This window comes from Alligator mississippiensis, chromosome 1 (assembly GCF_030867095.1).
Source record: "Alligator mississippiensis isolate rAllMis1 chromosome 1, rAllMis1, whole genome shotgun sequence".
Taxonomy (NCBI): domain Eukaryota; kingdom Metazoa; phylum Chordata; order Crocodylia; family Alligatoridae; genus Alligator; species Alligator mississippiensis.
Genome location: NC_081824.1, coordinates 4,754,086 through 4,779,294, shown reverse-complemented (window position 1 = coordinate 4,779,294; position 25,209 = coordinate 4,754,086). Strand labels below are relative to the sequence as shown.

Genomic DNA, 25,209 nt, shown 5'->3' with positions numbered 1-25,209 from the left:
AGCTTTCCTGGAGCAGCTGCCCCATGGTCAGCCCTCTTCCTCTTTTAACCCAGGGTAATGTCTCCATCTGCCCAAGCCCCCGGTGCCTGGCACGGGGGTGCTGGCTGCCTGGTCTCCTGCATCTGGGTCACACAGGAACTCCTCGGAGCACTCCTTTCCCTCCATCCAAGCCCCCATTTGAGGTGAAAGGATGAGGGGAGGGGAAGAGACATCCCAGGTGACCCCCAGGCCCTTTCTGCTGCTGGACACCTCCCTTCCCTCGTCTCCTGGTGCCTTGGGGGTGGGTCCAGAGGCGTCCAGCCAAGAGGTGCTGCGTGCTCAGTGCTCCCTGCTCTTGGAAAGGTCAAGCCTGGCACCTGCCACTCGCTCAGGTTGAGCCAATCCAGCATGCACCAGAGCCCTTTCCTGGGGTATCCCTGGCATAGTCTGAGCCCCCCTCCCCACCTCCTCACCTCATCCCGCTTCTTGGAGCCCAGGAAGTGCCTGGCCACATGGTCCGGCAGCATGTTGGTGACCAGCGCCTCGTTCCAGCGCCGCATCTCGTACACCCGCTCCTTCTGGTCGTGCACGTCGATCTTCCACAGGAACAGGGTCCTGGCCAGCTTCTCCACCTGCGAGGGGGTGTGCAACACGTGCTCCTTTGCAGGGATGAGCTGAGCCACCTCTCTCCCCCACAGCACCACAGCGAACCAGGGACCGAACCCGGGGGGTCCCGGCCGCCTGTTCTAGACACGACATGGGGCCTCGCCCCATGCCAACATAGACGCATGTCACACAGGCGGGAGACTTCGAGGCCTGCAGGTGATGGCTGCAAAGGCAACAGATCCAGGAGCACTTGGGATAATCCCAAGCCCTCTGAGGAGGGCAAGAGACATCCTGAGACCAGCCCCGAGGGCTTCAGCGCTGCTGGATATTCCAGGCCAAGGCAATCGAGGCCAGGCAGGGAAAGGGCGCTTTCCGGGGAGTCGGTGGGAGAAGCCCTCTCCAAACCCTTGAAAGCAGCTAGAGAAGGGCAAGGAACATGTGAAAACAAGAGGGAGGGCAGAGGCCAGAGGCAGGACAAACACGGATGCAAGAAGCCAGAGCCAGGAGAGAGTGGGGAAGTCTACACGTGGCAAGGTGCACATGGGGGTGTAGGGGAGGACGGCCAGAGTCCCGGTGTCCTCTTGGTCCCTGTGACCCAAGGAAGGAGGCTGGGAGGGGCACTCACATGGCGAGAGAAATAGTAAAAGCTGAGCATCATGATGAAGACCATCACTGTCATGGAGTACTTGGAGGGAAGCTGTGAGGACCTGCCGGGGGTGGGGAGAAGAGACGGTCAAACTCAGGGGACCTCCCACGCCAGGACATGGCCCATCGTGGCATGCACGTGGCTTCAGAGACATGCCCTTCCCTTGTGCCGCTGTGACACCGTGGCAGTGACAGCAGCATTTCTAGTCAAGCAGCAGCGAGGGAGTCACTGACTTTATGGCTCATTGTCATCTCTCTGACCCCTTCTAAACGCTTCATTTCACTGGTGTTAACGACCATCTCTCCTTTTATAATGGTCTCCATGTTCCAGCAATCCAGCTACCCTTTGTTCTGCCCTGCTGCTGCCTGCTGGCTGCTCCTGGTCATGAAGCTCCTATTTCACAGCCCAGCAGATGGTTTTCAACTCGTTCCAATGCAGTTGCATTTGTTTTTGCTTCAATCTTAAAGTGCATAATCCAGCCCTACACCCCCAGCCTATTAGTAAAGCTTCTAGTTTATTTTTAAAATGGGACAAATAGGTGCTGTGCTCTACGTGACGATGGACCTCACCCTCTGCACCCTGCTTTTCAAAATCCAAGATCCATGCAAGGTCGGGACCATGGCGGTTGTGGCACATTCTCAGTGGGGACACCCAGAGAGGAACCCCGCGCTGGTCTGGGGCAGACCCCCCGCACCCTCCCTGGCACCTTACACATAGTCCTTGAAGCGGTGCTGGTCATACTCGTCGAAGATCTGTGCCCAGGCATAGATGTTGACAACGCCCACAGCGCCGGTGATCATGACCATCAGGGTCAGCTTGACCATGTGGCTGACCTGCACCAGCATGATGGTGGCGATGAGGGCCAGCACGGCGATGTAGGTGTAGTACTTGGGGTTCTCCACGCAGCCGCCCGCCAGCAGGGTCGTCACCGTGACATTGCTGGGACCAGTGTAGTACTGCAAGCAGCTGAGCTGGGGGGCAGAGAGACAGGCGTGAGAGCCTCCCCCCAGGGTCAGATCTCTACCCAGACTGGACCGGCGCGGTGGAGCTGTCCAGTCCCGTAACACGGGGCCAGCACCAGCTGTTTTGACGAGACGTGCAAGAAACCCTGATGCTACAGGAGATCCTGTAGCTCCTTATTAATCTCCCCAGCCTGATCTCCTCCGCAAAGCTTTGCCAGTATTGCTAAGGGTGCAGAAAAATATCACACCCTCCAGCACAGACTGCCATGCTGACAGAAGAAGGCCTCCTGGGACCAGTCTTCTGTCTCAATATATTGCATCTCCACGAGGGGACTCTGGCACAGCCATGGTGGTAGTGGCCCCATCACGGAGGGCTGCATCCAAGCAAAGATCTGGGTACCTTAGGAAGAACCGCTGGCTCTTGGAGCATCTTAGGACAGCACTGCTCCATGCCAGACCACACAACGAGGTGCTCAGGCTTCATCCAGCCCATCACAGTGACTTCAGTGAGCCAGGACTTTGGGATGCCGGTCTCTGATCAGAGCTGCTAACTCTATCTAGTCACGGTCGATTGTTACCCGTTGACTGTATTTAATTACCCATCGTGTGCGGTGCTCTGAGCAATTATCGGCATATCCAGAGCGGGGAGATCAGAGCAGCCGTCAAACGCCAGCCCCACAACAGGGAGGTGCAGCCGATCAAGTGCAGCCTGGGGGTCATGACACCCCAAGGCACAGAGATATATCAGGGCTGTGCTAGGAGACATTGGGCACCTCTGGGGATAGTAATGGGATCTGCTTGTGGACACCCCCAAGAAGCCATGGCAGAGAGCGGGGTTGGGTTTTTGCCACTCACCATATCCACAATGTCGGCCATGGTGAGGATGAAGATGGCGGACATGGCCCACGTGTTCCGGGCCCAGCGGGTCCTGTCGATCCACGTGGAAAAGGCCACGAGCTTTTTGGGGAACACCTAGGAAGAGAAGAGGTTTTGAAATAGGGGAATCGCACTTAGCCCTTACAGGAGACCTGATGCTAGAGTCAAGAGACCCACATAGGACACCAAGGACCCCAAAGCACTTCTAAAATGGATGTGCACAGGGATTTAGGTGCCTGTTTGAGTTCATTTGGTAGGTGTCAGGTGCCTAAATCCCTTTGGGGATCTGGGCCTAATCAGCTAACATCCCACGACCCCAAGGAGAGCTGCAAACTGTGACACCACGTCATTCACAGCGACCTCCCCCTGCTGCACAAGGCTGCTTTGGGGTCCCCAGTGAAAGCGAATAAGGGGTTTCCAGCCCCTCATCAGGCTGCCCACGAAGGGATATGACTTCCTGAGTTTGCAGAGAGCCTGAAACAACAGCCTGAACCGCTCTGTCCCCCTCACTGGGTGTCAACTCTGCTGCAGAGTGGGGACTATTTGTTACCTATTTCAGTGCTGAGCAGAAACGTCCAGGTAACGTGCCTCCAGGGCAGCGCGAGACACTGGACGCTTCCCAGTGTGAGTGAACTCAGACAACACAGGCCCCTTTGCCTTGAGCTAAAGGTGATTCTCCATTAGCCCCTAGCAGTCTGGTGCCTCTGCCCCACGGCTGAGCCCTGCTGATGCCATCCTCTCCCACCGACACCTGTAGGCACTGCGGGTGTCCAGGATCCGTTAGGACCAAGCCCTTCGTCCTCTTACCCTGGGGAAGATGGCAGCCAGAGAGCAGATGGTCAGGATCAGCAGCAAGATCTCCCCGATAACGAATGTCACGTAATTGGCCACCAGCCTGCAGAGAGAGGGAGGGGGTTGACCACCAGCACCATGCAAAGGTAGTCGTGCAACTGTTTGCCGGGGTGGCCCATTACAACTGCACTCCCACAGCACCCCGCTGCCGTCACCGGGGACTTTTCACAGCACTACAGACTCTCGAATCCTAGGCTGGAAGGGACCTGCAAGGTCCTTGCCCACACCCAAGCTGCCTTGTCTCTACTGCAGCCCAAAGAGACGATGCCCAGCCTCTGCTGGGAGCCTCCAGGGATGGAGACTCCACAGCCCCCCTGGGCAGCTGGTCCCACCATCCTGCTGCTCTCAAAGTCGGGAAGAAATGACCCCTTAAGTCACCCAGGCAAGGCTAGACTTTTAAAGGTACTTAGGCACCTAACTCCCCTGGAATGAGGCATCTCAATCCCTTTAAAGATCTGGTCTTTCAGTCTTCTTTTGCCTCAGTTCCCCCTCTCTGTGGACTGAGACCGTGTAGCAGTGGAGAGGCTTGTGCGTCCCCGCGATCCTCCGAGCCGTCTCATCCGCGTCTTGCATCCCTGGCAAACGGCCCAGACGAATGTCAATCCAACCCCACGTCCTCAACAGCAAACCAGGGGGAAGAAGATGTCAGCATCTCAGCAGATGCAAAGATGGAAGAAGGCTACAGAGAGCTGGAGGTCTCCTGTCGTCTAGGGTTTTCTCCTGCCACTGGGCTCAGATCTCTGCCTTGTGCGGTTGCTGTTTCCGCGCACCAGCTTGCATCGGCTTCTGCCACAGGAAACAACACTGTCCTGTACCAACTTCCAAAAACCCTGCAGCGATGGACCAGTGGTGATGGAGATCAGCTCAGTGAATCCAGCAGTTTCCAGCCACGAATCTGCACAGCTGGCGGTAGCCTGATGGACGTCTTGCGCCTGGGTTGAGACGGGTACAATTCGGCAGCGGCTACCGTGGCTGAGCAGTCCTATTCGGGATCCCCTCTGCTCACCCTACAAGGGGAGTGGGCTAGAAAAGATGCCCTAAACCTAGTCTGTCTTATCTGCCCCTGGCTGGATAACCATGTCCAAAGGGATCGCTCTCTCTGCGGTCGAAAACATCGTAAGATGACAATGATTTTTGCCAGCACCGTACCTAGACTCCTGGCAGCCCTGGGCAAACGTTCAGGATCAGGCCCCCTTTGCCAGAGATAATGATAATAATAATAAAAAAATTACTCTTTTCAGGCCCCCTTTATGTCTGGGCCCCAGGCGGCTGCCCGGTTCGCCCATGCCTGTGTCCGGCCCTGATTTTTGCAACGTGAAACGTTCGCACCTTGGCAGATAATCAAGACAATGAACAACTGGAAAGATGAACTGCCATCCTCTGCAGGGAAGCAGTGCTCTCAACCAAGCAGCAGCCTGCTCCAAGGTAAAGCGTCTTGCCTTCGAAGCAGAGAAGGAAGCAAAGGAAAAGGAGAGGGATCCCAGTCTGTGGCCTACGCTCCCCTGCAGGAAGACCTGCTGCTTCTGTGAATGGATCTGTAGCTCAAAGATTGGACTCGTATGTCACCTCGAGACCCATCAGTGAGCCGTGGGAGAGCTCATCTTCGAATCGAGAGCCTCCGTTCCCAGCTTTCAGCATTGGTGAAGCAGCGCGGCGAGGGCAGGTGCATGGCAGCAAGAAAACCCCAAGTTGCAGCTGAAAGGTGAGGCTCTTGGAGGGGCCACGGGGCTGTCACAGCAGCCCAGCTAAGCTTGTGGGGCTGTCAGCGGGGACGTCTGGACCCAGCGCCTGCCTGGCAGTCCCCTGCGTTAGCAGCCTCAGGGATTTATGAACCGGATCACGTGAATCAGCTGCTTGCTAATGCAGGGGATCCCAGTCAAGGTCTCGGAGGGTCTTTTCCAGCCCTGTGCTCCTGGAGACATGGAGATTTACGCCACATGGGAAGGTCGGGGTGGGAAGGGGGCCCCTGCACCACCCAGTCCAGCTCCCTGTGTTTGCAGAAACTTGAAGAATCCTCCATGTCACCACTTTGCCCACATCTCCAAGGCACAGGTTGCACAAGACCCAGATCTGGCACAGGTAAAAGGCAGGAGATGAGGGCACGGCTGAGGGCACGCTGCCATTGCAACGACAGGAAGTCGCTGGTTAATATCTGGTCAGATCTGAGGACAACGACCATGCCCCATGATACAGAAGAAGGCAGCTCCCCCTCCACGGCCAGTGTTTGAGCCCTGTGAGAGATACTGCCCAGAACCAGGATCGAAATGCTGGCCTGTGCCATCACCTTTCTCCCACACCTGTGTAGCAGCCCCCATGATCCGATGAGGTCCCTTCCAGCCCTAATGTCTATGAAATCTATGTCAGGCAGAGCATCAGACCTGGACCTGGCATGATACACGCGTGCTCTACCCATGCACCCCTACATCCCACAATCTGACCCAGCCCCTTGGCCTTCTCGCTTCACTGCTCAACTCCTTCCCCCGGGGTGCGGGAGAGGCGACTGTCAATAGGACTTAATGAGAACGAGTTGCCCCCGCCATGCTCCGAGCCCGGCAGCTGCCGCAGGGCTCAGGGAGTTTGCACCCATGGCTGTAGGCCTTGCTGTGCAACCCAGCCGTGGAAAATGCTTCACTGACAAATTGTATTTTCCAGGGCGGCTGCTCGCAGGCCTTGTTCTGCTCCCGCGATGTTCCCAGGAGCCCAAGAGCAGCCGGGGAGAGGAGCAGACAGCACAGGGCAGGGTCAGGCCATCACTTTGGCAACGCAGCTGGGCATCTCAGGCCAGACCCAGAGGCAGCATTAATGGGCCAACCGGCACTGCTGCCTATGCAGACGTGCCCCCTTTCCACCGGCTGAGAATTGGCGCCCCTTGTTTATGCCTACCCAGGTCCCCTGCTGCCATCTGGCTCATATGAGGCTGAAAACTGATGCCCCACCATGACTACACCGTGCCTTATGTGAAATGAGAGTGTGGGAGGTCTCAGCCCAGCCCTGAAGCTCCTGGTGTTGGTCTAATGCTATGATCCTAGGACCGCTACCTGAAGTAGAAGGGGACTGTCACGTACTTGAACCGCTGTGAAGATACGGGCAGAGAATTCCTCCCTGGCCTTTCCAGCAGGACTGAGAGACACCACAAAGGCGGCCGGACCCCACTGCTCTAGCCCTCTCCCCGCCCCACGAGCCACCAGCCCAAGGGTAGACCAGGCTCACCAGGGGTCGATGAGGATCTCCACCAGGGCAGTGAAGAAGAGGACGACACAGGAGCAGCTGAAGGCGGCCCCGCTCTGCTTCTCCTTCTCCACGGAGTAGCGTGTCTCCATCTCGGGGTCGATGAAACGCATGGACAGGCGGTACGTGTTCTTCCCCTTCAACCTGCCCGAGACACCGGCACCCCTGGTGAGGTGCCGAGTGCCCCCCAGGCAGGGAAGAGGGGGTACTCCATCCCTCCCTCCCCTACCGGCTTGCTTTGGTGGCACCAGGGGGAACAAAACCAGGCTGGTGGGAAAGACCAGGCCTGATCAGGGACGAAGAGGAGCCTTGAGCGGGGTAGAGCATGAGGACGGGGGATGCAGTACCAGTGGCTATTGGAGATGCACAGCCAGTCTCTGATGGGCAATGGGGAGGGCAAGCAGATCCCTCAGAGCCGGGACAGCCTCTGGGCAGGTGGTCCGAGGTGCACAGATTTCACAGACATTAGGGCTGGAAGGCATCTCAGGAGAGATCATCGAATCCAGCCCCCTGCCCCAAAGGCAGGAAGTCAGCTAGGGTCAAAGGATGCAACAGGGCATCCCTGGGGAGGGAGGGTGCTCTGGGGGTCTCGGGAGATGGTGGGCGAGTGGCCTCCGCTTACGGGGCCCGGAGGGTGGAGGGGCCGGGGTGACTCACGCCTGGACGGACTCCCTCTCCAGCAGAGCCTCGTTAAGCAGCTTGTTGAGCTCCTGCTCGTTCTCCGAGGCGTCGATGACCCTCTCGGCCAGGTCGCGCAGCCGCAGTCGCCGCCGCGGGTTGGGGAAGGATGGGTTCACCACCTGGGCACGAGGGGACATGGGGAGCAGATGGGGGGTGAGTTCGGGGAGCCAGTCCTCGTGGCACCACACGCTGGCACGCCTGGACTTTTCTGCACCTGGGCCCATTTTTGCCCCCTCCAGTCCTGGCCTCATCCTTTAACATTGCCCTGCACCTCTCCAGGTGCCCCAGCGCCATTCTGTCCCGGTGCATTTAACTTGGAGGTAGAAATACAAGGCCTGGCCCTGCCGGGCTTTCCTCAGTTCCCCAGAATGGAGGAACCCAGCCCGCAAAGAAGGAGAGGGAATGAACTCCATGATCCCCAAGGGCAGGGAAGACCCCCACCCCCTCCACAGCTTCCCCCACTTATCTATCCCCTGCCGCCTCACCCCCTGCAGCTGATGTGCCCCCGTACCTCGCCCTCTTCCTCCGCCCCGTTCCCGCGGGCATCTATCTCCTCGCCCTCGTCAGGCGTGGTGCACGTGGTGTTGATGCTGCCGTTGCACTCCTTGGTGTTGATCAGCAGCGGCGAGTTCCCATGCGACGACGTCAGGGACAGCTTCTGGAACAGGAGGGAGCCCTGAGGGGGCAATTCAGGCCCCCAAATCCAGGCCAGTAGCAAGGGGAATAGGTGTGCCATGGGGTAGGCTATATGGCAGGAGAGAGCACTTGTAGGGGTGATGGGGGGGTTGTTATTTTCCTCCAATCTGGCTCCACCGTTGACTGATTTTTGCAAATGTGTCCAACTCTAAACTATCCCCATCATTTTAAACAACGCCCCGTTCCCTGCCTGGGAGCTGGAGGCGTGCTGCTCCCCACCCCAGCAGAAGGGCCAAGCTGCATGAACTCCCTCATTGCCAGGCTCCAAGAAAAGGTTGCACTTGGCTGGGATAGTTCAAAGGCGAGCAAGGGGCTGGAGCAGATGAGGGCTGTTCAAGTTCAATGCAGCCCCTGCGTGCCAGTGGGAGAAGAGACCACTTAGCTAGAAGAGCAGGTCTACAAGGGCCTGCGGACCACTGGTCGCCAGCTGGATGGCCATGGACGAGGTGGACTCCTGATGGTCTTCCTATGATCCAGGCTGGTCTCGCAGCACCAAGTACATAGCAGAGAAATACCCAGAAGACCCGTCCCAATTATGTACTCTCACTAAAAGTGCTGGATCCTGCTCCTGTAACAGCATCATTGGGACATGCAGTGGTGTCCGAGTCCACAGGCGCAGAGCCAAGGACAAGGATGGTGTCTCCCTTTGTAGGAAGGGAAATGGCCTGGGCAGGGGCAAGACCGTGCGAGCTGGAGCACAGTGGCGATGGTCCAGGCAAGAGGAGAAGGCTGCAGGAGGAGAAGGAGGAGGAGGAGGAGGAGGGCGGTGACTCACCACGCCATTGATCCCGTTCTTGAGGGGCTGCTTGGGCACCAAGACCAGGTACGTGACAATCCCCTTCTCCTTCAGGTAGTCACACCTCGACCCGCCGTCTCCCGGCTCCACTTCGAACTCGCCCTTCAAGCAGTCCATGGTATTCTGGGAGATGTGCACTCGCCTAGAAGCAGAAGTGAGATGTCCTTCGGCACCCATCAGCTGCTCCCCTGGCCTCCCCCGTAGGCCAAGGAGTCAGGCTGTGGACCTAGCTGAGCAATTCCACCCTTGCCCAAAGCCATGCAAAGGACGTAGCAACCTAGCAATGCTGGAAGACTGAGAGGGACACGGCTGAGAAGGGGCTTTAAGTCCCAAACCCGTGTCCCTGACCTGTTGCTACAAAGCCACAGACACAACCTCCCATGTCCACCAAAAACTTCGGTGACTGTTCGCACAATTTGTGCTGAAAGAGGGCCCCCAACCAAGTCGGCCTCAATGAGGGGTTGCCACAGTCGCCCACCTAGCATGATGCTTAGCATTCCCGTTCCCTGCCTCGGAGGGAGAGGGGATTGAGTTCCCCAGGGGACTTCAGTGGGGGTCCCGATAACGACTGGCCCTTATGATGAAGAAGGGGGTTGGATGAAGCCTATGCCTGAGTCCTGTGTGGGTGGTCGGTGGAAGGGGATGCACCTGCTGAAGTAGCTGCTGATGGCTGCACTGATCCAGACCAAGGCCTCGATCCCAGGTGTGCAAGCCGGGAGCAGGGGCCAAGCACAAGGGTGATGTGCCCAGCACGGCCGGGCTGGCTGCCCTGTCTTTGACGTTCATGGCTCCGTGCCATGCAGGAGGCGGCTCAGCCCTCGAAGGGGGTGGCAGGAGTCTGTGTGACGTCTCTTATCCCCCAACTCCGTATCCTGTGACACTTGGCCAGGAGGCTCTGACACAGCTAGCATGGCTCCTGACCTTATGAGGGGTGAATTTCCACCCCACCATGTCAGTGGGCTGGGCTCTGCGCTAATGTTGGCCCACGCAGAAGAGCCCGCAGCAGCAAGCATTTGAAGTGCACTGGGCAGAGGCCCTTAAAATCATGTTATGGAGCCAAAGCGGCACAAAGGGCATTTAAGGGGGGAGTAGTAGATACACTGCGGGGTAGGGCTAGGATTCAGCGTGACCTTGACGAGTCGGAGCATTGGGCTAAAAGAAATCCCATGAGGTTCAACAAAGACAAGTGCAAAGTCTTGCACTTAGGACAGGACAATCCCCTGCACCAGTGCAGGCTGGGGGTGACGGGCTGGGCAGCAGCTCTGCAGAAAAGGACCTGGGGGGACAGGGGACAAGAAGCTGAACAGGAGCCAGCAGTGTGCCCTTGGTGCCAGGAAGGCTACCAGCATCCTGGGCTGCGTTGGGAGGAGCGTTGCCAGCAGATCGAGGGCAGTGATCCTTCCCCTCTATTCAGCACTGGGGAGGCCACATCTGGAGTCCTGTGTCCAGCTGTGGCCCCCACGACAGAAAGGATGTGGACACATTGGAGAGAGTCCAGCGGAGAGCAACGAAACTGGTCCATCTCCCAAGGAGGCACTCACCCAGGGATGCCGCCAGCCTCCATCTTGTTTGCCACCGTTACGTCTGTCGACCACACGTCGTACTGCCAGCGCTTCTGGCCCAGCACCCCGCCCAGCACCGTGCCGGTGTGGACCCCCACACGCATGTCCACGTTGGTTTTGGTCTTCTCTCGTACGTAGCTTTGGGACAGAGAGGGCAGGGGTCACAAAGGGAGGTCTCAGCGAGTCAGTCATCGACACCCGGTCAAAGACGTTAGACTCCCCCACAACCTCTCTAGGCTTCGTTGCAAACCCCAGCCCTATAAATGCAGACCTGCATAGGCTCGTTGCTTTGTGTACGTGACTATGCAGGCTGAAACCGCGAGGTGCTGCAGCTTTACAACCCACAGTGCTAAATCAAGGGGGCTTTTTAAAACGTGCCCCTTTTTTTTTCCCCTTCAGCCCTCCTTTGAACCAGACAAACCGATCGCAGAAGCCCCTGTGCAAATGCAAGGTAACACGCAATGCAACTCAATGCAAAAATGGAGGGGGCGCATTCAAACACACAAAAGCAAAGACTACCGAAATCACATTAACGGCAGAGTTGCAGCTCCCCGGGAACGGGCACAGGGAGCGGGACTAGGAGCAACAGCCTCCAGCTGCAGCAGGGGAAATTTAGGCTGGAGACGAGGACATTTCTGACTCTGTGCGTGGTCAGGCATTACAGCAGGCTGCCGGGAGAAGCTGTGGCATCTCCATTCTCGGAAATTTTCAAGAGCAGGTCGATTGGACATTTGCCTGCGATGGTTTTTAGCCAGGGATGATCCTGCCTTGAGCAGGGGGCTGGACTGGGAGACCTCATGAGGTCCCTGCCAGCCCTGCTTTCCTGTGATCCTATGTAGGAAGGCAGGCTGGGCTGAAGAAACACCACGTCACAAAGCAGCACCAACTTCGACAGGCAGCGAACATGGGGTTTAGCTCGTGGCGGGGCTGGGAAGGGAGCTTTCCAAGACAGAAAAGACAGGGTGGCTTACGAGATGGCTTCCACCATGGCCAGTCCCATCAGGATGGAGCAGACGGCGTGGTCTTCCCGGTAGTCGGGCAGCCCGCAGATGCAGTAGTAGCAGTCTCCCAGGATCTTGATGCGCAGCTGGTGGTATTTCTGCGGGAGGAGGAGAGCACATAACCCGCCGCAAGCAACGGTAGAAACCGGATCGGTGGCAGGGGGCAGGACAAGGGCCTTCTGCCCACCCTGCCCACCTCGGGACTGGGACACGGACCTAATAACCGGGGTCTCTACTGGGTGGCTGAACAGAGGAACGGAGGGAAGATATTGTTTTGCGTTGCCGTGGAATGAAAATGTCTCAGATGCAACGCAGTGATTCATCCTGGGGATTTTTAGTAGGGGCAAAGGAAATTTGGAAATAAAGAGCAAAAAAGCAAGGGGAACTTAGGTGCCAATGAAGGTTAGGTTGGATATTAGGAAAAACTTTTCACTAGAGGGGCGGAGAAACACTGGAACGGGTTACCCAGAGAGGGTGGGGAGTCTCCATCCTTGGGAGATTTTGTAGGTTCAGGTAGACAAAGCCCTGGCTGGGATGATGTAGTTGGGGACGGTCCTGTTTGGAGCAGGGGGGTGGACTGGATGTGACCTCCTGAGCTCCCTTCAACCTGAATTTTCTATGTTTCTACGATTCACAAAACCAAGGAGGAGCTGCCGGCTTGTTGGCTTCCTCCCCCCGTGCTCCGGTGGTTAGCGCACTCATCTCGGGCGTCGAAAGCTGCGTTTAAGACCACCTTTGGCTTGAGGCTGAGCAGAGCCTGGCATCAGGGCTCCCTCCTCGCAGAACAGCGTTCCTGATACAGGGCGCTACGAGACTGGGTCTCTCCTTCGGGATGGCTTGGGACATTTTTTGGCAAATAAAGGAGAAAGCAAAATGCTTTTGCCCAGCTCCGCAGCCAGGGCTCCCATCAGCGCTGGCCTGAAGCCTCCCGAGATGCTGTCCAGAAGAGGGGGTCACTGCCTGCTCCTGCCTGGGTCAGGTAGCTGGAAACGGGCAGCTCATTGGAAAAGAGGGCTTTGCTATACTGGGTTTCAGGCCACAGACCTACTCGGCTTCCTACAGCAACCCATTTCTTGCAGGGAGAAATGCATACCTCCACCCCCTTGGCTAGATACAGAAAGGAGGAGATACAGAAATGAGCCCAACAAGCTGGGTGAGGGCAGGGGAGCCAGAACAACTCCCTCGTCCCGGGGCGTTCGCTGGAGGGAGCTTTGCTGCAGAGGGGCAGGGTCTGAAAGGAAGCAGGAACAAAGAAACCAAGGGGTCGGGTCTAAAAAACTATAGGACCTGGCTGGGTTGCGGAGCTGGGGTTAGGAGAGCCAAAGGGACGTGGTTCAGAGGGACAGAGGACTGCTTTGGTGTAGGTCCAGGCAAGAGCGAGAGAAGCCAGCTGCCGGAGGGACAGCAGCTCTGCATGTCGGGGGAGATGTGAGGGGTTAGGGACCAAATCCCAATGAATGCTCAGGGAAACTGAGGCAGGGAAAGGCGGACAGGTGGTTGCACCTAGGTCTCTCTCTCGTGCTGTTTAAAAAGGAAGCAGTTTAAACCCCCCCTTTGCAACACCCTTGCCTATTTGTTTTGCCACCTCATTTCTCTGGAGAGGGGCACCATAACCAGAGCACCCAAAAAGGTGTCCTGAAGGCCCTGGGGAGGCGACGGGAGCCAACCTTTGCCTTGGAGGCTCAGCACCTTGGGCCTCAGCTCTCAGAAGAGACCCAGACCCCAGGGTCCGGCGCTGGGATGCAAGTGCTGTGGGCATCTGGCAGGGCGGCTGCGACATGCCGTGAGCTCCATCCGTCTGCATCCCTCGCGTCCTCCTCTCTCCCTCCTTCCTCCTCGGTTCCCTGCTTTCTCTCCCCTTCCCCGTCACTGACTCAGAGCCCAGCCCGGGCCTGGCCGAGCACGGACATGCCTTTCCCTTGGACATTTTCCATTCCCCTCCCTCCCCGGAGGACAAGGAAAGCAGGCGGCTTCCCAGAGAGCAGGGCACAGCTCAGCCAGGCCTGCCAGGGTACAAAGCAGAGCATCAGAGCAGGGATCTCTGAGATGCTACAGGGAGCGGAGATGCCTAAGGAAAGCCCTTTTCGAGGCCCCTATTGTGCTGCCTAGAGGCTATACATACGCCGAGGGCCAGACCAAGCCTCTCCTCACCCAGAATTTGGGGTCAGGCCATGCATGGGCTTAGAGCAGACATGACAGTCCTGGAGCTTCCCGCTTATCCCCGACACAGGATAAACACAGCGTAAACTCCTGCCCGAGGGGAAGAACAGGGCGTGCGTGCACTGCAACCCCGCACTTCCAGGGCAGGACGAGTCCCAGGGGGTGAGGAATGGATGCATGAAGACGGCAGTGAGATTACTCATGTGAGGGGAGCTTTGCCAACTCAGCGAGGGTCCGTCCAGGCGGGACCATCCCACATCTGCCAGGCAACACGTGAGCTGACTTACCGCGGCCAGCTTGTCAAAGCGGGCAAAGAGCTCGTTCAGCAGCTTCACCAGCTCCTGGGCGCTGCAGGACGAGGACAGCTGGGTGAAGCCGACGATGTCAGCGAACAGGATGCTGGGGAAAGAAGCCGGAGAGCATGATGGGGACAAGGGGATCACTGCCTGTCGGGAACGGGGCTGTCCCAGTCCTCCCAGTCCCATCCGCGGGGACGTGCGGCTAGCTGGTGTGATAAGGCCAATGTCAGCACCCAGTCAGAGCAACCTGTGTGCAGGCCTGAGCTGCGTGAGAATCACGCCCGGCCGCCCCGTGCCCGGGGAACGAGGCGCATCCCTCACCTGACGTTCTCATGGCGGTACATGTACATGGTGTTGAACTGCTGCATCTCCTTCTGGCTCGCGTCCTTCTTCATGTCCTTTAGCATCTCGTCCGCAACGTGCTTGGGCAGGATGGAAAGCATCAACCGTTCCTGAAGCAGGGAAAGGCAGAGAGAGACGGAAGATGAAGGGGGCTCTAACCAGCCCTAAGCTAAGCCCCCCCATCCCATGGCGGGGATCAGGGTCCCTTCTGAACTGCAGAGCCGGCCGACGGCTCACACTCCTGCCCCGCCACGTGTGACCAGGTGCGCCTCGGAGATGAGGAGCCCTTGCTGAACAGCCCCCAGATGTGCCGCCCCCAAAGCCAGCTGTGCCACTCTGCTGCCAGGACAAAGAGCCAGCACCAGGAGTCCCGTGAAGAGAGGGAGGCAGGGCACCTGGATGAATCGCGCGGCTAGTGTTCACACTTTGAATATCGACACGTTCCCCCATAAGGCACGCTGCCGCCCTCTCTGCCCCATCTCAGACCTTTTCTCTCTGGTTACTGGTGAGACAAGGCTCAAAGCCACGAGTTCCTTGATTTCAGGATCCAGTGCCAGGCGGGGAAGTGGGGCAAGGAGCCGGCACGTGATGCAGCCCCTTCTTCTCCCCAACTTTAACCGGCCTCTCAAAGTAGTCTCCTGCCCAGGGACACCAGAAGCTATTTCATAGCCAGGGACTGACGCAGGGTTTGAACTGCAAAGAATGTGCATTATTTGGGCCGGTTTCTCTCTCAGCAATTTCTGGCAGGCAGGAGGAGGGGGTGGGATGCTCTGCGGTCGCTCCGGCAGTCCCCTGGCTGACCCGACGCTCAGCGCAAGCTGCCCAGATGCAGAAACCTCCATTACTGACCTTCACAGGAAAGCACCGGCTGGAGGGGGGAAGGGGTCAGACACCGTCGTGATTCAGTACGAGATGAATCGGTCTTAGCCACCCAGCAGGATGGTGAATTAATCGCTCAGGGATGTGGGAATGGTGGGTGAGGAAGTTCTGGGGCTCGTGGAAAACGTCATTTATTTTTTGTTATTACCACTGCATCAAGCACTGTCTAGCAGCCCCAGCCAGGGATCTGGACCACGCTGTGTCAGGTGGTTACGCGCCCAGACTAAAGAGGCTGTCCCCGCCCCACAACACTTGCGTTCTCAGCTTAAGCTTTTACATGAGAAAGGATGTGAAGAAATCAGAGACCAAACTCTGCCACAGACTCCCCACGTGACCCTGGGCAAGTCACTTGATCACGTTGAACCCAGCTGGCTCAACTATAACATGGGAGGAACGCCATATTATCATCTCCGCTCTTTCGGTACGTGGCTCACAAACAGCTCAAGGCAAGAGCCACCTCTTGTACGATAGATGCAGCGTGACGGGATCCTGGGTTCGGCTGGGGGCTCGGTTACAGCCGAGGCATAAGCAGCCCGGTTGAGCCAGCAGTCTGCCTCGGAGGAGACTCCAAAGGCAGGAGTCTGGAGTCTGCTCTGCTGCATTTTCAACCCGCTGTCTCATGTCCTGCCATCTGCAGCAGCGAGAAGAGTTGTTCTCCCTCTTCTCTACGGCAGACTTTCAAATGCCTCCCTGAATCTCCTCTCCAAGCTAAGCCCGCCGTCCTCGCTCAGCCTTTCCTTGTACAGCTGGAGTACGAAGCGGGCACTGGGTAATGTAGGGCCCCTGCTAGACTCACATGGCGATCTTGTGGCTACACCAGACGAGAAAGCCGAAATCTTTAACAAGTTCTTTGCCTCTGTTTTCTTGGGCAGGGACCAGGACAGCTCTCCCACCGCAGGTAGGGGCAATCTTGGGGACAGCACTGCCAGGCCTCGGGTCTGCGCAGATGTAGTTAGGGATCTTCTGGAAGGGCTGGATGTTTTTAAATCTGCGGGCCCCGATGCCCTCCACCCATGGGTGTTGGGGGAGCTGGCGGGGTCATTGCTGTGCCCTCGGCCTGGCTGTATGAGTGATCGTGGTCCATGGGCCAGGTGCCCGGAGTTTGGAAACTAGCTAATGTGGTCCCCATTTATAAGAAAGGGAGAAAGGAGGACCCAGGAAACTATAGGCCCATAAGCCTCACATGAGTCATGGGGAAAATCCTTGAAAAAATTATCAAGGATCACATCTGTGGGGGGCTGCAGGGGAGATCGTGCTCAGGGGCAATCAGCATGGGTTCAGCAAAGGCAGATCCTGCCTGACCAACCTGATGCCTTTTATGACCAGGTAACTAAATCCTTGGATGATGGTGTCGCCGTGGATGTAGTCTTTCTGGACTTTAAGAAGGCCTTTGACACTGTCTCTCACCCCATTCTCATTAATAAACTGAGCAACTGTGGCATTGATGCCTGCACAGTTGGATGGGTCAAAAACTGGCTGATGGGGCGCAACCAGAGAGCGGTGGTGGACGGGTTGTACTCAACCTGGCGAGATGTGAGCAGTGGGGTACCCCAGGGCTCGGTCCTCGGGCCCGCACTGTTTAACATCTTCATCAGCGACTTGGACGAGGGGGTGGAAAACACATTGTCCAAGTTTGCCGATGACACCAAGATGTGGGGCGAGGTGGACACACTCAAAGGGAGAGAGAGGCTGCAACTAGATTTAGACAGACTACAAAAGTGGGCAGACGAGAATAGGATGGGCTTCAATGCAGACAAATGCAGGGTGCTGCACCTGGGGAGAAGGAACCCACAGCACACATACAGGCTGGGGAGTTCCCTTCTTGAAAGCACAGCGGCGGAAAGGGATCTCCGAGTCATTATTGGCGGCTCACGTTCATCTTGGAGTCAATGCCAGACCGCAGCCAGCAAGGCCAGCCAGACCTTGTCATGCATCCAAAGGTGCATCTCAAGCCGGTCCAGAGAGGTGATCCTCCCCGTCTATGCGACTTTGGTCAGGGTGCAGGTGGAGTACTGCGTCCAGTTCTGGGCGCCGCACTTCAGGAGGGACGTGGCCAGCCTGGAGAGGGGTCAGAGGAGGTCACCCGCATGATCGGGGGGCAACAGGGCAGGACCTACGAGGAGAGACTGAGGGACCTGAACCTGTTCAGCCTCAGCAAGCGAAGGCTGAGGGGGGATTTGGTGGCTGCCTGCAAACTTGTTAGGGGAGATCAGCAGCAAATAGGAAGGGTCCTACTCCCCCCAGCAGCACCTGGGGTGACGAGGAACAATGGCCAGAAGCTGCTGGAGAACAGGTTCAGGTCAGAGATCAGGAGGCAATATTTCACTGTTAGGGTAGCTAGGATCTGGAACCAACTTCCCAGGGAGGTGGTCCTCTCTCCTCCCCTGGGTAAATTAAAAAAGAAGTTGGACGAACACTTGTCTGGGGTCGTGTGATCCCAGCGTGTGCTCCTGCTAGTGGCGGGGGGTCAGACTAGATGATCTGTTCAGGCCCCTCCTGACCCCAAAGTACTATGAAACTATCCCAACCCCTTTGTCATCTTGGTCCTTCGCCTTAGTATCCATCTTCAGCGTTTCCATATCCTTCTTGAAAACACAGAGCCCAACACTACAGCTAGGGTTGCCAAGCCTCCCGGAATTACACATAAATCTCCAGGAGTCACTCGGGAGATAAATGATAGGGCCAAATATTAAATGTTGAATCCCATTTGTATAGTAGTCCAGTGGGTTTGTATAATGTAATAGTCATGTGCATTTGCCTTCCTGAGTACAGTGTAGAAGATCAGTCATTAATGTCTTTACATCATGAGAAAAAACCTCCCAGAATAGATTCAGAGTTGGCAACCCAAAGTTGCACCCTACCCTCCAGCTGAGGTCTGAGCAGCCCCGGGCAGGGCAGTACCATCACCCTCTCTGTCTTGCCTATACTATTTCTGTTAATAGAGCCCCAAACTTCACACTTTTTTTTTTTAATATATACATATATATATATACTGCAACAGCATCCTGCTGCTGACTTACATACAGCCTGTGCTCCACCGAACCCCCAGCTCCTTCTCAGCAGAGCCAGGGCTCAGCAACTTCTCCTCCACGCTGCATTTGTGCAGTGGGCTCCTCTTCCCTAGACGTGGCATCTGATCTCGGCCTTGTGCAAGCCCATCCGTTCAGCCCCTCCGGGTTATTGCAATGTGCTGCAATGCCTGACAGGAGGAGGGAAGAGGGCTGTGGCAGGAACAGGCAACCAGGGCTGCATTAGGCTGGTCAGGAGGCTGCTCCAGGAGCAAGGTACACCACGCAGGTGTTTGACCTGCTCTTTAGCCAGTGCCTTGTGTGCGGCACCAGCTGGGGCTGTTGAGCTCATTAGGGTGCCTATTGACTGGTCTCCACCCCAGCAAGGACGACTTAACCCATACAGGCCCACTATGAAATACAAAACCTTACCCATCCTTAAACTTCCTCACCCAGGGCTGAAGGTGGCCGATCGTGTGACAAAGAGCAGAGGCAAAAGCCCAACCTGCCACACCAACCCTCATCTCAGGGACCCCGGCTCCTCCTGGCTTGCTCTCAGGCCCCCCTGGCTGTCCTTTTCCTTCAGCTACAATTTTGGGAAGTTGCATGGGATTATGCACTTTCCCTGGCAGAAAAGGATTGCAACAGACCATAAGCAGCCACAGAGGACACCTTGGGAGCGTGCTCAGGAGGATGCATCTAGTCTTGGAGGTGAAAAGAGGATCTAAACTAAAAGCACGTGTGTTGAAGCGGCGCCTAAGTGCTACTTCAATGCACAAGTGCACCAGCACCGTGCAGGACTGATTCATGGATGAAATCGGTCCTCAGGCCCATCTGTGCAGATCTCACTAGCGATCCCATGTTTGTCCAGGGAGGTGCCCGGTTCCCTTTCGGCTCCGTCTATCATCTGACCCAGCCACAACTGGACTCGGCAGCGGCTTTGCTTCTGCGGAGACTCGCGTCACAGAAACATCAGACGGGGCGCGTGGATGCAAGCAGCCCCAGGCTTCCCCGTTTTTGGAAGCTGCTCCAATTCTTTTGCCGGTGGGAGCTAATTTTAGCTGGAATTAGCGAGTCTATTTTCCAAGCAAGTTGACAGGGCGATGTATCCTGTCCACAGAAAAGGATGGATAGCTGGGCGCTGCAGATCTCAAAGAGAAGCCAGCTCCTTCTACCGTGGATGAGCGGGGTGGGGAGCTAAGACCCTGGACATGCTCCATCCCTGGTCTCAGCTGGACAGCGGAAACCAGCCGAAAAGCATCCAGCCTGCTTCCAACCACCCAGGACCGGGCACTGTACGGTGCAGAGTCCTGCTGGTTGCTAACTCAGCATGGATTGAAACCTGCACCCTCAAGACGACCGCTCGGGCTCAGAGCCAGCTGTTCCCTCAAGGCCTTGCTGTCTTACCCTGTCTAACACCTTGCTGTTAGTGTCTAAACGTATCTGGATTGTTAAATCGCCGAGAAAAATCATCCTCATTAAAACCTAAGCAGCAGAGAGAGATCAAATTAGCCCCATTGCATCCTCTCCTAGTTACTCCCAGAGAGCCAGCGGCGGCAGCAAACATCAGCAGCGAGCGCTCCGCGGGGACAGGCTATAGGAGGCTGCTGGCAGAGCTGCTTGGGCTATAGGAGCACTTCGGGCTGGATCCTGCTCACGTGATATCAGTGAGGAGCAATGCCTCTGCAGCCAGTGGCCTGGGAGAGGAGAGTTGGGTCCTTCCTGGTAGGGTTAGGCATACAGCCCAAACACCTACGAGGCTGGAGGGGTCTGCCTCTAGGCCTCTCCAAGGGATGGTGCAGTGTTGGAAAGCCTCAATGGGATGCTGATACAATGCACCAGAGTCCTCCCAGTCAAAAAGAGAGACTAAGCTCACTACTTTCAAAACCTAGCGTGCAAGTGCTGTATCACATGGTGGCAAAGAGCAGAGGCTGGAGGGGAGAGAGGACTGGCTCTGACCGGGGTTTTCCCCCACTTCCTCTCTCCCTCGCAGCCTCCAGCATTGGTAGCCCCTAGTTTTTGGAAAACAAAGCCCCCCAGGCACACCAAGACTTGGTCATGTGCACCATGCCTGTGCCACGTATGAATACGCTTACCTGCCTGCCGGCTGGGGGAAGCAAGGCTGGTCCTGGCTGGGGAGCGCTTAGGCTCTGAACACCTCCAGCAAGCAAAGGCAAGCACAAGAGGCGCCAGTAGCTGGAAGCTGATGCCAGATGACTTCTCCTTAGAAATGAGGCATGCTTTTCATTGCGCAGGGAATGCCTCGCTAAATCCAGCCACGCTGGGGAGAGGCTCTCTCTCTCAATGGCTTCAGATGGAGATGGGAGGCTTGTCTGGGAGACGTGCATTAGCCGAACACAAGTTCTCGGGCTCCGTGCGGTGGGAACTGGGTGGAAGTTTATGGCTCTTGGGTTGCAGATGGGCTGATGCTCCTCTCCAGCCTACGAAGCACCCAGGTACCTTGATGAGGAGCTTGTTAGAGACACTCAGTGCTAAGCCAGCTGCTCAGGGAGCTTCAGGGAGCTTTTTTCAAAGGTAAAACTGCTGCTTCTGGGGTCCTAGCTAAGTGCAGCATGGGGGCTCTGCTCTGTCCGTGGCAGAAGACCCCATTCTCAAGTGCCCGGCCCCTTGTTTATGCGCCGGCAGCTGAGAAACCGCGGTGCAGGAAGCAACTCGACCCAATTGGTGTATGCAATTAGACAGTCCCTCTGCACAGGTGCAAATGATGCTGACATGGGGCAAACTACGGTGAATCAAGCCTAGTATTCCCTTTCACCTCCTGTCCCAAACTGCTGCATTAGAGTTGCACAGTCGCCGGGCTGCAGCACCGTGCACAGCTGGACGCCGTCTCTGCTCCTACTCTGGCACCATGAAACCAGATTATTATAAAGAGGGATGACCTCACTGGGCCTGGTTCGGGGGCATCGTTGCAACCACACCTGGATCATGCCAATGCTCCTTGGCCTTTGCCACCGTGTCGGCGGCTGACAGAGCCCGTGCAATCGCTGCGTGTGCTCCCCTCGTCCTGGGGCGCTCGCTGGAGGGAGAGATCGACCAGAGCTCAACGAAGCAGATGGATGATGTCAAGCGTGGCTATTTTATAGGCATGCTTCTTCCTGGAAACTCAATCTGGCTAAAAATAATTCAGTTAGCTGTAAACACAGACCAGCAGTGAGGCCGTTCATCGGGACTTCTTTGAAGTCCAACCCACCACCGGGAGGCCTGGATTTTTCCAACGGAGAGGCGTAATTTCGTTACAGCTAATAACCTCTGCCGCTATGCAAAGGACAAGTGCCAGGAGGACTGGGGCTGGGGAGGCCAGGGAAGGCTTTGCCCCTCACCAGCACATATGGTGCAACCTGATGAGCCAGGGGTAATGTAGGGGAGGGAGAAAACCGGGTTTGGCAGCATCTTCAGCACAGGAGGCAGGATGCAGGCCCAGCTGATCGGACCCAATCCGGCAGCATCTCCCGCTGCTTGTTTCATCTGTCTGCTTGGACACGAATTGCACCCAAATGCGGTGAGGTCTGGGGAGAGCTGTGAAGAAGCTGCACGCGTGCAATGAAGAAATAGCAGCCCCTCAGCACCCCCATTCTGCACTGTGTAGACCAGTGGGTCTCAGCCTTCCTGGCCCCATGGACCGCCTTCATGGCTGCAACGTCAGCGGCATGCCTTCCATCACTGGAAGTGGCAAGGCACAGGCGTCCTAGGGTTCAGCATGAAGCTTCCTGGCCCTGTGGGTATATTCATGACTCCCCCGGCTCAGTATCCACTCCTGAAGCCTGGCCATGGGACCGCTGCAGCTCATGAGAGAGCACTGGACCCCCAGTGGAGATTCGCCCCCAGATGCTGAGTGCATGGAGCCTTTCCGTGCTCTTGCCCGAAGCTCAGACCGGGTTGGTGTTCTGCCCTTCCTCAGATAAACCCAACAGGAACTTTGCTGATGGGATCTGGCTCATGGCAGAGAGTGAGAGTTGAGTGCACCGTGCCGGGCAGGACCTGCAACAACCAGTCTGCCCAGTAAAGAAGGATCCAGTCTGCCCCGTAAAGAAGGAGTAGAGCTCAAGGGTGAATCTTCTGCAGTGAAGAGGAGTGCTTGGGTGATCGGGGATGGTCAGCCAGGCTCTTCTGAGCAGGGTGCCCTCCGGGGTCCCTGCTGCCACGCTGCTGGATGTAGCTTTAGCAGGGGGGTGATGCCCGTCTGGAACGGCCCCCACATGGACACAGGAGAGGCCGGACTCTCTCAGCTGCTGTATGTGACCGAGAGGCATGAAGAAGCACCTGTGGTCTGCAGGCTGGTTCACCTGCCCTGGGGCTGCTCCAGTCCATGCACCAGCTGCAAAGGCAGCAGGGGCTGGGGCTTCCTATGGGCTATTGCTCCTGCTCCCGGAAAGGCAGGGAAATGCTCCTCTAGCTCACGCACACGCTTACAGCACTTTGCATTGGGTGCCAAGCCCAGAGCTGCCCTACACAGCCCCAGTATCGGGCTCTGAAGCTTTTGGGCTCTGGACCTGGGATGGATTGGAGGCAGCACGACACGGGGGGAGTCTTGGAGGGTCTCCCATCACCTGCAAATGGCTCCCAGCAGCTTTCTCCATCCCGCGCCAGCCCTCCTGGGCTTATCAATGGGCAGAGTCCATGCAGATCCCGGACACTAACTGAAGAGGCCCCGTTTCTCTCTCCTGCAAGCAGCCAGGCGGGCCCTTCAGAGATGCTCACCACTGCACAGCTCCTGGGGACCGACCCAAGCAAAGCATTTGCTGCCTCCTCGTCTCAGAGCAAGGCCTGCTTCCTGCTCAGAGCCCAGGGAGATGGGTTTGGTGCCATGTCTGCCCCAGGCAGCTGGAGGTGGGGTGTAGGTGGGAGCCTGAAGGCTTCTAGTCTGAGGAGCGCAAGCTGCCCCTGCACCCCCGCATCCTCCCTCTCCTGGGAGCTTTCAGCCAGGCACTCCCATCACACATCTCATCGCTCACCTCCAAAGTGAGCCGTGCTATGGGCGTTGACTGTGAAACCTAGTAACAATAGCCATCATGAGCGTTAACTCTGAAACCTAGTAATAACATGTGCTGTCGGTGTTGACTCTGAAACCTAGCAATACCAGTAACCATGTGACCTCTGGAGCTGCCTCCCAGCCCCACAGCTCTAGGATTTCTATGACATGCTTACTCCAGAGCAGTCTCAGCTTAACCCTGAGCAGTGGGGCAGACACACAACATGCAACCTTTACTCTGGAGCAAACGCCGGTCTCTGGAGTTAAGTTACCCAGGTGTATGTGCTATGTGCCCAGCCCACCATCAGGCTCAGCCCAGAGCAGCCAGATCTACTGCCCCCAATTTCCAGGGGCTGTAATAACACCTACCTGGGCAGCCAGCTTGAGAGCACGGATCATGGGTTGGCTCCTTTCTAGAGCACACTGACTGCAGAGTGGCTCTGGGGTAGGTTACCCCGGAGTAAATCTGTTCAGTGTGACCACACGCCACGGCAGGAACTCACAGGCTCCAGTTTCAAAGCCATGAGCCCCTGCCCCCACCATGGGAAGTGAAGCAGAGTCTCTGCTACCCTAGGTGGGCATCTCAGATCCCACCCAGCATAGGGGGCACACGCACAGTTCATTGCAGCCACGGCGTAGTCTGGCCGAGCCGTGCAGGCTCTCCGTCACTTCTCGTCTCTGGCACCAGCATCTAAGCGTAATGGTGAGCAAAGCAAGTGTACGGGCGAGTCCCTGGGCTGAAGTCAAGCCAAGCCCAAGCTTGAACATGGGGTTCATTAACTCCGCGGTGTCCCTTAGGCTGTGGGATAATTCCCAGCTGCATCTAGTTGGGCGCTGCAGGGAAGGGGTCCTGGCAGGTCCTCACCTCCGGGCTGCCCTACTCTGTGCTGTCTGGCTGAGGTCCCCACAGGGCTGCATGGGGGTAGGAGCTGGGCATCCTTGTCCAGCCATTCCTCCTTCCCAACATGCCTGGAGGGGTGCGAAGAGCTGTGTACAGAAACACGGTCAAGCAGGGCTGGCAGGGCCCTCATCTAGTCCAGCCTTTTTAGACTCAAGGCTCCCCCTCGTTAGACTGGAGACCCCCTCAAGAAAGGCCAGCTCTGAGCTTTCACTCATATTTGTGACTATATGGAAAACTAAAAGAGCCATTCCCTGTTGCAAAGACCTCATAAATCCCACACCAGCTCCGACACGCTGGATCCCTATTTGAAAGCTCTTGGTTTATCTCGTGGACCACAGGTAGGCGTTTGCACACCTAACAGTGTGCAACACCCTTGAAAGCATCTCAGGTCACCCCTGGGTTGGAAAAATCTCTGATTTGGTCCAAACCCCCTGCTCAGGGCAGGATTGCCACTGTCTAAACCAGCCCAGCCAAGTGTCTGTCTAACCTGCTTTTAGAAGATAGCAAGGATGGAGACTCGGCAGCCTCCCTGGACAGCCCGTCTCGGTGCTCCACCACAGCTCTTCCTCGTATCCAACCTACATTTCTCCTGCTGAAATTTAAGACCATGGCTCCTCGTCCTGTCCCCTGGAGCCATAGAGAACAGTCAACCACCATCCTCTGTGTAAGCACCCTGAAGACTGTTATCAGCACCCTCCCAAAGACTTTTCCCCTCCACGCTACGTAATCCCAGTTCTTTCCTGGT

General features: G+C 56.8%; 1 protein-coding gene across 3 annotated transcripts in view; it reads right to left on the bottom strand.

Annotated features, from left to right (window-relative positions):
• The window catches only part of ADCY3 (adenylate cyclase 3), a 58,492-nt gene that overhangs the window by 5,177 nt on the left and 28,106 nt on the right, over positions 1–25,209 (bottom strand). For all 3 annotated transcript variants that reach the window (XM_006258853.4, XM_019483794.2, XM_059728320.1), the window contains 13 exons: positions 14,666–14,796; positions 14,333–14,444; positions 11,856–11,983; positions 10,864–11,022; positions 9,302–9,464; positions 8,342–8,488; positions 7,807–7,949; positions 7,132–7,293; positions 3,877–3,964; positions 3,049–3,165; positions 1,943–2,202; positions 1,211–1,292; positions 453–611 (listed from right to left, as the gene is read on the bottom strand). In XM_006258853.4, the coding sequence (XP_006258915.1) occupies positions 453–611; positions 1,211–1,292; positions 1,943–2,202; positions 3,049–3,165; positions 3,877–3,964; positions 7,132–7,293; positions 7,807–7,949; positions 8,342–8,488; positions 9,302–9,464; positions 10,864–11,022; positions 11,856–11,983; positions 14,333–14,444; positions 14,666–14,796 (1,851 nt within the window). The remainder of the gene's footprint in view (positions 1–452; positions 612–1,210; positions 1,293–1,942; positions 2,203–3,048; positions 3,166–3,876; positions 3,965–7,131; positions 7,294–7,806; positions 7,950–8,341; positions 8,489–9,301; positions 9,465–10,863; positions 11,023–11,855; positions 11,984–14,332; positions 14,445–14,665; positions 14,797–25,209) is intronic.